Below are 12112 nucleotides of genomic sequence, written 5' to 3'. Positions count from 1 at the left end.
GATGGCATTAAGCCACACGATGAAGTCAATAATTTATTTTCATTCTGTTTTACAGTTGTGTTCATTTCTTTAATTAATTAATTTATTTTGAGGGGGGAGGGGCAGAGAGAGGGAGAGAGAGAATCCTAAGCAGGCTCCACACTGTCAGAGCAGAGCCCAATGTAGAGTTTGATCTCATGAACTATGAGATCATGACCTGAGCCAAAATCAAGAGTCAGACACTCAATTGACTGTGCCACTCAGGTGCCCCACAGTTGTATTCTTTTTTTTCACTATCAAAGTTTTCCAGCAGAACAAGCCTCATTTTGAAAACACAAGAGAGGAAGCCCAGAAGGAACTATGAGCAAAGCGCGGGTTTTGGAGTCAGTAAGACCCGGCTTGGATCCTGGTTCCACCACTGATGATCCTGAATCACTATATCTTTTGTTTCCTCATCTGTACAATGCAAAGAATAATAATAACTCAGCTCTGAGAGGGCTATTGTAAAACTGAGAACTAATGTATGAGAAGCACTTGGCAAATAGAAAGCACTCTCACTGATATGACAAAAGGAAAGATGGAGGGAAGGAAAAAAGGAAGGGAGGAAGGGAGGGAGGGTGGAAGGGAGGAAGGAGGGAGGGATGAAAGAAGGAAGGAAACAAGGAACAGAGGAAGGGAAGAAGGGAGAGAAGAAGGAAGGAAGGAAGGAAGGAAAGGAAGGAAGGAGAGAAGAAAGGGAGAGAGGAAGGAAGAAAATGAGGGAGGGAGGGGGAAGAGATGAAAAGAGTAAAAACGACTCAGAAAAATTAGAAAATACATGCAGGGGACTTCTATTTCTGGAATGACACACCCACTGAGGAAAAATCTAGAAAAGCTGGAGAAAATATTTAAAAGCAGCTTCTTGGAGACACAACAAGACAGAGAGGAACTACAGAGCAGACTCAGGGAGCATGGAGGTCCATGGAATGAAGTTTAATATTTGCCTGGACTAATTCTCTCCTTGGGGTGTTTTCAAATTCCAGAGAGATGACGGAAAGGCCAAGAGGCTGAGCAGAGTTTCTGTCTGCCTCACAGGGCAAGAGGAACAGGAGTTGGAGACTAGGGCCTGTTGAGAGTGGGGTCTTCTGAGCCCTGACCTTTTGGGTCAGAACCCTAAAGGGTGGCTCCCCAGGAACAAATGAACCATGATGAGACAGTTCCTCAGGGCACTGAAGCTCAACTTCAAATAATCCCAACCCTTAACATTACGACTATCCCAGATTTCTAGTCACCCCAAGCACCTGGCAGAAGCAAATAGAGATCTTTTTGCAGGAAGATACCACCCTAGGTCTGCACTAAAAAGCAAAATAACAACTCTGTGCCTGCTATTTACAAGAGACATAGCACACTTAGAATGTAAAGAAACAGAAAGACCAGCGCCCTTGGGTGACTCAGTCAGTTGAGCGTCTGACATCGGCTCTCATGGTTGGTGAGTTCAAGCCCTACATCTGGCTTGCTGCTGTCAGCATAGAGCCTGCCTTGGATCCTCTGTCTCACTTGTCTCTGCCCCTCCCCAACTCGTGCTCTCAAAAATAAATACACATTTTAAAAAAAGAAACATAAAGACCAACAGAAATAAGGTGGGAAAAGATACACCAGGCAATTCACTGTTCAGCAGAAGAAAGCTGGGTAGTGATGTTAATGTCTGAAAAAGTAGACTTTATCTCCACTAGAAATAAAGAGTAGGCTTCTTAATAATTAAAGTTTCAGTTCATTACTAAGATAATAATTCTAAATGTGTATGCTCTTAATATTGTTTCAAAATATATAAAGAAAAAACTGACAACTATAACGACAGACAAATGTATAACCATAGCAGGAATTTTAACACACCTCTCTTGGTAACTGATAGAACAAATTGGGGGAAAAGATTAGCAAGGATGTTGAACATTTGAACAACAGGGCACCTGGGTGGCTGAGTCAGTTAAGCATCCGACTTCAGCTTGGGTCATGATCTCACAGTTCGTGGGTTCGAGCCCCACATTGTGCTCTGTGCTGACAGCTAGGAGCCTGGAGCCTGCTTCAGATTCTGTGTCTCCCTCTCTCTCTTCCCCTCCCGCACTTTTGCTCTCTTTCCATCTCTCAAAAATAAATAAATGTTGAAAAAAATTAAAGAAGAATATTTGAAGAATATAATTAGCAAACCTGACCTAAACCCGACACATACAAAACTACTATGCCTAACTACTGCAGAGCTTTTCTTTTTCTTTTTTGATATTTATTTATTTTTGAGACAGAGATAGAGCATGAGCAGGGGAGGGGCAGAGAGAGAGGGACACACAGAATCCGAAGCAGGTTCCAAGCACAGAACGTGATGTGGGGCTCAAACTCACGAATCACAAGATCATGACCTGAGCTGAAGTCGGACGCTTAACTGACTGAGCCACTCAGGTGCTGCACAAGTACACACAGAACATTTATAAAAACTGACTATATCCTGATCAAAGAACTAAAAAGACGCAGAGTATATTCTCAGACCAAAATGTAGAATAAAGAACAAGAGAGGCGCCTGAGTGGCTCAGTTGGCTAAGCGTCTGACTCTTGCTTTCAGCTCAGTTCATGATCCCAGGGTCATGGGATCAAGCCCTGCATTCGGCTCTGCACTGAGCATGGAGCCTGCTTGAGATTCTCTCTCTCTCTGTCCTTCTGCTCCTCTCCCCCGCTTACTATCTCTCTCTCAAAGAAAGAAAGAAAGAAAGAAAGAAAGAAAGAAAGAAAGAATAAAAATATTACCAGAAAATCCCCAGCAAATTTAAAAAATATGCTTCCAAATAATCTAAAGACTTGAGAAAGTAGGACTATGAAAATTGGAAACTATTTTGAACTGAGTGACAAAGAAAAAAACTACATGTCAAACTGGATATCGGCAATCTTGACCCTCATGAAAGTTACACAGGTATTTGCTTTGTGATAATTCACTGAACTACACATTATTTGGAGGAATGTTTTTCTGTGTGTCTGTTATATTTCATAATACAACTAAAAAAAAAAAATAGGGGCGCCTGGGTGGCTCAGTCGGTTAAGCCCCCGACTTCAGCTCAGGTCATGATCTCATGGTTTGCAAGTCCGAGGTCCCCGTCAAGATCTGTGCTGACAGCCTGGAACCTGGAGCCTGCTTCCGATTCTGTGTCTCCCTCTCTCTCTGCCCCTCCCCCCTCGTGCTCTCCCTCTCTCTCTCTCTCAAAAATAAATACATATTTAAAAAAATTAAAAAATTAAATTAAATTACAAAATACAGCAGATGGGTGCCGGGGTGGCTCAGTTGGTTGACAGTTGGACTCTTGATTTCAGCTCAGGTCATGATCCCAGGGTCATGGGATCAAGCCCCATGTCAGGCTCAGTGCTGAGCGTGGAGCCTGCTTGGGATTCTCAATCTCTCTCTCTCTCTCTCTCTCTCTCTCTCTCTCTTTCTCTCTCAAATAAATTCTTAATTTAAAAAATAGAACAGAATTGGAAAAGAGGACGGGCCAGAAACTGAGAATTTCTGAACACTCCCAAGCAAAAGGACCCCAGATGACAGAACAGCCAGTAAATGCTGAGGACCCCGACCAGCAAAGGATGGGGTCCTGAGAAGTAGTTGGAGGAGCTTCCCAGCCAAGTCCAGGAACTGTGTGTCCCTGGCTCAGAGCAGCATGGGAAGCCAGGGGCAGCTGGCAGGGCCGGGTTTCAGCCTCCAGTTCAGGGCCTCACGCACACTGCCCAACACGCTGAGCAGCTAGCTGGCATCTGTTCTACAGAAAATGCATTTGTCATCTCTGGAGGAGTTGGGTTCTAGGCCCAGTTTACATACACACTCCCCTCTCCTGAAGCCAGAACACCTCCTTAGAAGACAGTGTATGGTCAACTAATGTTACTCAAATATGCCTCTTATTGAGGAACAAGGCGCTGTACCCATGCGCATGTGCAGGCACACACACACACACACACACACACACACACACAATACATAAACTTCGCCATGTACAATACAGTACTCTCCCTGGAAGGAATTTTGGTGAAACCAATTTGGTGAAACCACCCAGGGGGCGCCTGGGTGGCTTAGTCAGTTAAGCATCTGAATCTTGGTTTCAGTTGAGGTCATGGTCTCGTAGTTCGTGAGGTTGAGCCCCACATCTGGCTCTGCAATGGCAGTGCAGAGCCTGCTTGGGATTTCTCTCTCCCTCTCTCTCCACCCCTCCCCAGCCTGTTCTCTCTCTCCTCTCTCCTCTCTCTCTCTCTCTCTCTCTCTCAAAATAAATCAATAAACATTTAAAAATTATAATTCCAGGGGCGCCTGGGTGGCTCAGTCGGTTAAGCATCTGACTTCGGCTCAGGTCACGATCTCACAGTTCATGAGTTCGAGCCCTGCGTCGGGCTCTGTGCTGACAGCTCAGAGCCTGGAGCCTGTTTCAGATTCTGTGTCTCCCTCTCTCTGACCCTCCCCCGTTCATGTTCTGTCTCTCTCTGTCTCAAAAATAAATAAACGTTAAAAAAAAAAAAAAAAAAAAAAAAAAAAAAAAATATATATATATATATATATATATATATATATATATATAATTCCAGAGATCCTGGAAAATTAGCTCCCTTTGAATATCTGTGCTCAGCCAGCCATCGGGTAGGCAGAACCTTCATGTGGTTCTAGCAGGGCAAAGCCTGCTGATGAAGACCAGGACTACCTGCCATGCTGGGAAAAGGCCAGTGAACCAAGGAAAACTTAGCAAAGACCTTCACATTAAGAGAGTTCATGCTGGCTACCAAAACTGACTAAATCCACAGCTTCCAAACCTGGCTGATCATTAAAATACTTGTGTGCCTTCTTAAAATTACAGATTTTCAGGCTCCACCCTAGACCTATGAAGATCCTAGGAATCTGTGTTTTTAACAGACTCGCCAGGTGCTTCTGATAAGTGACCAGGTCTGGGAATCACTGATATGAATCTTCATTCATGAGCAGACAAGCACAGATCACACTGTGCATGAAGAAAATCAGCCGCCTGAAAGAGGGGCAGTGTTTGTCAAGGAAACAGAATTTAAGCAGGAAACAGGAAAGAACTTTCCAGTGTCAACCTGTGTCCTCGGGGAGATGGGAGAGGAGACTGCGTACATTAAGAGCAGGAGGCTCTCCACCCCACAAGGGTACACTCAGGTCACAGTCACTGGTTCCAGTAGAAACCTTCCCAGATAACCATCCGACCCAGCCCTGAGGCCACGACTGGGCGGGGAGAGGAGGGGATCCACTCCCTGCTGGTCTGGACACTCCCCGACTTCCCAGATCTCTGTCAGGATGATTAATTCAATAGAAGACTATAGACTGATGGTAGGGAATAGTCACGCTGTACCAGTAAAGAAGAGAATTTCTCTTCCTTAATCCAGTAAGGAAGGATTCTAAGACTGTACATACAATATGGTCTCAATTCTTTTAAAATTAAACACACCCCTACACACACTCACACACAAGTCTGGAAGGATATAAAACAAATTGGTAAGCCACAAAGGTCTTTTCTAAGGAATCAGAGTACAGGGGATTTTTCACTTTGTTCTTTTCACTAAGTTTTCAGCAATGAAGCCATCTTACAGCAATAATAATGGGGGGGGGGGGAAAGCAATGAAATATATATTTACTTTTTTTTTTTTCCAACGTTTTTTATTTATTTTTGGGACAGAGAGAGACAGAGCATGATAGGGGGAGGGGCAGAGAGAGAGGGAGACACAGAATCGGAAACAGGCTCCAGGCTCCGAGCCATCAGCCCAGAGCCCGACGCGGGGCTCGAACTCACGGACCGCGAGATCGTGACCTGGCTGAAGTCGGACGCTTAACCGACTGCGCCACCCAGGCGCCCCTATATTTACTTTTAAATCAGCACACAGCTAAGATAATAGGGCCTCACGGCTCTGTGGCACTTTCCTGACGACCCCAGCTCCACGAATTCAGGTCATCCCAGACACCTCCTTTGTCTGGTAGACTCCCACATCCCAGCAGGGTTCATGGGAATTGGGGGGATTAAATGAGATAAAGCCCTTGACACAAGGCTCGGCACATAGTAAGTGCTGGACAGATGGTGGCTATTTCATTACCCGCATTGTTCCTTCCACCCACCAGACCCGTAAATTCCAGGATGCCAGACCACAGGCCAGTTCTAGGGGTGAAGCCACTGCTTTTTTATCACTCCCTCTGCTCCTAGAGAAAAGGACAGTTTGTAAGGAACCCAGTGTGCTGGCAGAGGTAAGCCTGAGAATAGGAGAGCCCCAGGAAGGGCCTGACTCCCGGAGTGTTCTGTCTATGAAACCTGGGCAAAGTCCAGTATGTTGCAGTAACTGCCCCAACCTTTATGAAAAAAACTGAAAAAATGCTGGACAAGCTGTCTCAGAAGGCTTGAACTCAGGTACCAACCAGTCTGGCTCACTGGGCGACCTTCCTCTCTCTGGATCTCAAGTCTCCACAGAGGAAATATCACCCAAATATCACCCACTCTCCACAGGGAGCTGCAGACCCAGTGAGGAAACGCAGAGCTGTGAAGGGCTGTGTTCCTGGGACAGGGCTGTTTTCTCTATTATGGCTACCTGAAAGGCTGGGTTTGCCCAGGCTGTTGGGGCACTGCTGCCCCGCTGTTATTTGGGGGAACCCAATCCTGCTATCTAGGGGTTTGGGGGCAGGGGCCCACTGCCCATTGCTCTCTACCTCAAGCCCCCAGGGCAGCCCCGGAACCCTCCTGAGAGCCTGGTCACTCCTGAAGAAGAGAATTCTCTCCTACGTGCTGTGAGTCCGACATCCACTGGAGCTTCCAACGCGAGCCCACAAGGAACCAAGGCCACCAGGGCTGACCTGGCACCTGTCCCGTCCCTGAGACAAAGGAAAGAGGATGGAGGAGGCCTTGAGATATAGTAACAAGACCCTGATTTAACCCTGAACTGTTGGCTAGAGGGAAACCCCAGTGGAGCAAACCGGGTCTCTGAAAGATGAACTGAGGTGTGATGATTCCAGCCAAGTGAGGCACAGCCAGCCACACTTAACACCACTGGCCAGGCAGCAGGTGCTGCGCCCCGTGGCTCGCTCAGCCTGGGTCCGTGTGCCCTGAGCTCCTCCTGGGCACCCAAAGGAGGAAGGGGCCAGAGGAGGTACCCGCTGCTGCCAGCCTCACCTATCACGGGGCCGGGGGTGGGGACCTTTCCGGGCGCTGAGCGCAGGGAGAAGCAGCCCAGGCGGCCAGCCATCCCAGGCACTTACCAAAGGTGGTGAGGTAGAAGGACAAGTCCGGGTGGGCACGCCGGCTCCCGAGGGAGACGCGGTGCAGGGAGCGCTCCATGGCGTCCTGCTTCCGCCTGCCAGGAGCGCCCGTAACCCGAGGCGTCTGTGTTGCTCCCCAGTTACCGAGGCAGCAGGTTCACCCGCCCCCGCCCCGCGCCAGTGTCCCGGAGGCGGGAGCGGGAGGCCGGCTGCAGCGCGCGTTTGAATGGGCCGGCGCGCCGGGCCCTGATTGGCCCGCGCAGGTTTGAATGGGAGGTTTCCACCTGACCGATCAGACGCCGGCCCCAGGAGAGGAGGCGCTGGCGCCCCAACAGCGAGGGCAGCGGCCACAGCGGCAGCCGGTGGCTGTCCTCCCAGCTCCCCACCGCAGCCCTCCCCGAGGAGCCAACAGGACTGGGCGGCCACACCGGGGCTCCTGGCTCCAGGACCGCTCCAGGCTGGAAGTGCCAGCCCCATGTGAGGCCCGCGGCCGCTGGCGTGTCCACGCAGGCGGGCTTGGCCTGCTCACCCAGCTCCCCTAGGCCAGCAATTAGCCAGGTTTGTAACCTGCTTTGAAGCTCAGACCTGTAATCACCGGACCCAAGCAAGGGCAAAAGGAGCATCCTCCCGGCCCAGTGCAGTGGGGTTTGGAAAAGTGTTCATGCTTCAAGCCGCCCCTTCCCAAACTCTGCCCTATCTGCCCCTTGACCCTCCTCTTGGATGAGAGCAGCCTGGCACAGGTCCAGACCAAAGCAGCTTGCTCCAGCCAGCCTCACAGCCACCCGCCCCCCCATCCCCACCCCCCATCTGCAGCCTGGTGCCCTGGAACTGGAGCACAGGCCCTCAGTAGCTAAGGGGACAGAAACACACAGTATGCACAGAGGGTAGGCGCTTTCAATATCCAGAGCCAGGTACCAGGAGGCAGAGGGGGAAGGAAGGTCAGTCCCTGCACTGCTTTGTCAGCAAACATTCATGGAACACCTCCTGGGAATAGTTTCACACCAAGACATCTGCTCTGCAAATCTCTGACTGTTGCTGCTGTAGGAGGGAAAGCTGCTGGTGGTCTAAAAATGGGAGGTGTTGGAAGCTGCCAGATGGATATCTGTGGCTAGGGGATCTACTCAAGACAAGGTTGGAGGATGCAGGAGAGAAAGTGGGGAGAAGAGTTATATGTACTGAGTACCAGGCGCGAGGGGCTGAGCTGGGCAATTTACACGAATCATCTCATTTCATCTTCACAGTGATCCTAGAAAGAAGCAGCTCCACTCTGCCAGGGATACATCTGAACCTCAGGCAGAGAGGGTAGGTGACTTGTCCAAGGTTGGCGGAGCTGAAATTTGAACCCAGGCCTGCCTGCCCAAAAGGCCATCCTCTTATCTGTTCTTTGGCCTCCATGCCTGCCCCATGGCCAACAGCAAGTGTAGGCTGGAGACTTGCCTTCTTGAGGCAGGTAAGGAAACTTGAGGCCACAGGGCCAGCTGGCTACCAGCAGGGAGCAGAAACTAGAGAAGGAGCCCTGAAATCAGCAAACTAGTGGTCAAGTGCAAATGAGTCACATAAAGGCCAATGGATTGTTTGAAACCTGGCATTTTGTGAAGCCCTGCTCTGCCCTTGACCCAACCCCCACGCCACGAGCACTGCCGGTAGCAGGGGCAAGCCTACTCCCCTGGCCCCAACCAATGGCAGATGGACTTACCTGCACCCTGGATTTGAGCATGCCTGATTCTCCTCCTGGCTGGGGTAGTCTGAGTCCAGGCATCCTTTCTGTGCAGAGTGGTATGCTGGCCCTGCCATTCCTTCCAGCCAGGGAACATGGGCAACCTCGGGCTCAAGCCACAGGACGCAGAAAGGACACCGAGGCTACAGGTGTTATAGACCTGCAGGAATAAGATGGGAGCATGAGTTAGGCATAACCTGAGATGTCGCCTGAGAGGGATGCTCTTTCCCAGTAGGAATTAGAAAGCATGGCGTTCTAGAGCCAGGGCAAAGGAAGGTCCACAGGGAAGGGGAGAGTGATGTGCCCAAGGTGACAGTGGCCCTTTCGCAGCTCTACCAGGGACCACTGAGCAAAGCGCAGATGCACCCTCAGGAGGGTGGGACCCAGAAGAGCAGGACAGAGTTGCACTATCTGAATGTGGCCTGGGGGTAAAGACTGAAGCCCACACTGGCGCTTCACCCCCACTCCGGATAAAGGCGCACTCAGCAGCTAACCTGTTCAGTTGGGAAAACCTAATGCCATTCTGATCCTGATCTGACCCCTCGAGTGGCACCTTCTCCACCACCTTAACCATCAACAGTAAGGCCCCTTAGTAGAACACTGGAAGCGTCCTTCTCTTAAAGGGGGAGGTCACTCTTTTCTCAGGAGAGGGAGAACAGAAGTGAGTGGGAGCCTGGCCGGTGGCACCACAGGAGAAACTGGGCCTATTTACCCACACTACTGTCCAAAGGGGACATCAAGGGGGCACCTGGGTGGCTCAGTCAGCTGAGCGTCCGACTTCGGCTCAGGTCATGATCTCACAGCCCATGGTTTTGGGCCCCATGTCAGGCTCTGTGCTGACAGCTCAGAGCCTGGAGCCTGCTTCAGAGTCTGTGTCTCTCTCTGCCTGCCCCTCTCCCGCTCATATTCTCTCTCTCTCTCTCTCTCTCTCTCTCTCTCTCTCACTCTTTCAAAAATAAACAAATAATAAAAAAGGAGCGTGGGACATACATAAAGGGTTGTGGTTGTAGCCCTGCTCTCCCCAGGAAGGCAGGGGAAGTTTTCAGACCAAGCTTGTCTTTCTGGCATGCCCTGGGCCCTCTAGCACCCCAGGCTGTGGGCCTCAGTATCTCTCTTACACCTCACACACCCCACACATACACAAGCATACTACAGACACTGTATACACATTGCACACACTCTACACATATATATATACATACCAGAACACTTCCCATGCACACACATACAAAAATACACCACATACACAAATGCACGTACACATACACACCACACACAAATACACACACTACATGCATACCTCACACATAGATACAACGCACCCTACATACTACAGATGCATCCTTAGCACATACACAAACACAAACACAAAGTATGTGCACACACACACACACACACACACCATACTTAAATACACCATATTCACAAACTTAGATTGATTATAGGCATTTTTAAAGAGTGATTTTGTATCGAGAAGAATAAAGATCACTTGGGTTAGAGGGAAGGGACCAAAAGGATTTATCTGGGTACATTTTTACATTAGCTATCAAAGAATTGTAGTGCATTTGAGATATCATGTAGCCCAATATCCAAAACATTTTGAAAATTATAATAAAGGGGACTAGAACTACCAGATGTTAAATGAAATTATAATAATGTAGTACCAGACAGAAGACAAGCAGATCAATAGAAAAGAATAAAGAGTTCAATGATTTTATTTAGAAAACAAGAAAGATTTTTTAAATTAAAAAAAAATTGTTTTAATGTTTCTTTTTGAGAGAGAGAGAAGGAGCATGAGTGGGGGAGGGGTAGAAAGAGAGGAAGACACAGAATCCAATGCAGGCTCCAGACTCTGAGCTGTCAGCACAGAGCCTGACACAGGGCTTAAAGTCACGAACACTGAGATCATGACTTGAGCTTAAGTCAACGCGCAACTGAATGAGCCACCCAGGCGCCCCAAACAAGAAAGATTTCTTTTTTTTTAACTGAAGATTCATTTCAAAAAGTTAAAAGAGGAAGAAACTAATTTGGGTGAAAAAAAAATTTAATGTTTATTTATTTTGAGAAAGAGAGAGAGAAAGAGTATGTGTGAGAGTGGGGGAGGGGAAGGGAGAGGGAGAGAGAGAATCCCAGGCAGGCTCCGCACTCTCAACACAGAGCCCTACTCAGGGCTCAAACCCACGAACTGTGAGATCGTGACCTGAGCTGAAATCAATAATCAGACACTGAACCTACTGAACCAACTAAGCCACCTAGGAACCCCTCAGATGGAAAATTTTTAAAGGAGCAATTAAGTTAAAGTTGAAATTTATTTTAAAAAAAAATAGAATTCAACAAGGGAATCAGAGCCTGATTCTTTGAAAAGACCAATAAATTAGAACTCAGGCAAAACAGGAAAAAACTACAAATCAACAAGTGTAGGAAAGAGAGAGACAGCCATGATACAAGATAAAGGATCAAGGTAATTCTTTAAATTATAAGAGAAAACCAATGCAACCTCATTCCATAATTTGAAAATCTAGGAGGAAAATGGGTGATTTTCTAGAAATTATTAATTACTGAAATTGATATAAGAATTTGAAATTTTTAGTAGATAACTAACCATATATAAAATACAAAAGGAAATCAAAACTCTACCTGAAAAAATTATAGAAGACCCAGAGAGTTTTAGAGGTCAATTCTCTAAGACCTTTGAAAAAACAGTTAGTACCTATGTAATTTAACCTGTTTCAGAACTAGAAAAAAAACTGGAAGATTTGTCAGTGCCAGGTACAAAGTTAGACAAAGACAAAAACCAGCTAAATTTAGCAACAGAAAACTACAGACCAAAGGTCAAAGAGAAAAATAAGAGTAGGGGCACCTGGCTGATTCAGTCGGTGGAGCATGCGATTCTTGATCTCAGGGTTGTGACTTCGAGCCCCATATTGAGTATAGAAATTACTTAAAAATAAAATATTTTTTAAAAAATAAGAGTAGAAATTGGTGAAATACAAAACATACATAGAGGTGCTCTATTAAAAATGTGACAAAACTGAGCCCATATTCTCCCAGTTTTGCCACATTCTGTTTTTTAAAGAAAAGCGAGACATCTCAAATTTTTAATTTAGTATCTACCAATTTTTTAACATGGGCAATTCATTCAAAAAACTGTAAAATATGGGGTGCCTGGG

At 47.5% G+C, this 12112-nt stretch overlaps 1 protein-coding gene across 4 annotated transcripts in view; it reads right to left on the bottom strand.

The window, feature by feature from the left end:
- RGS3 (regulator of G protein signaling 3) overlaps positions 1–12112 on the bottom strand; it is a 139712-nt gene that overhangs the window by 114550 nt on the left and 13050 nt on the right. For 2 of the 4 annotated variants that reach the window (XM_042964886.1, XM_042964888.1), the window contains exon 2: positions 8922–9102. In XM_042964886.1, the coding sequence (XP_042820820.1) occupies positions 8922–9039 (118 nt within the window). In that variant the 5' untranslated portion in view covers positions 9040–9102. Of the gene's footprint in view, positions 1–7225; positions 7369–8921; positions 9103–12112 lie in introns of those variants that run through there. The other 2 variants (XM_042964891.1, XM_042964887.1) reach the window with 2 other exon arrangements.

Source organism: Panthera tigris, chromosome D4 (assembly GCF_018350195.1).
Source record: "Panthera tigris isolate Pti1 chromosome D4, P.tigris_Pti1_mat1.1, whole genome shotgun sequence".
In the NCBI taxonomy this organism is placed as follows: domain Eukaryota; kingdom Metazoa; phylum Chordata; class Mammalia; order Carnivora; family Felidae; genus Panthera; species Panthera tigris.
The sequence above is the reverse complement of the archived record's forward strand: the minus strand, read 5'-3'. Positions and strand labels throughout refer to the sequence as shown.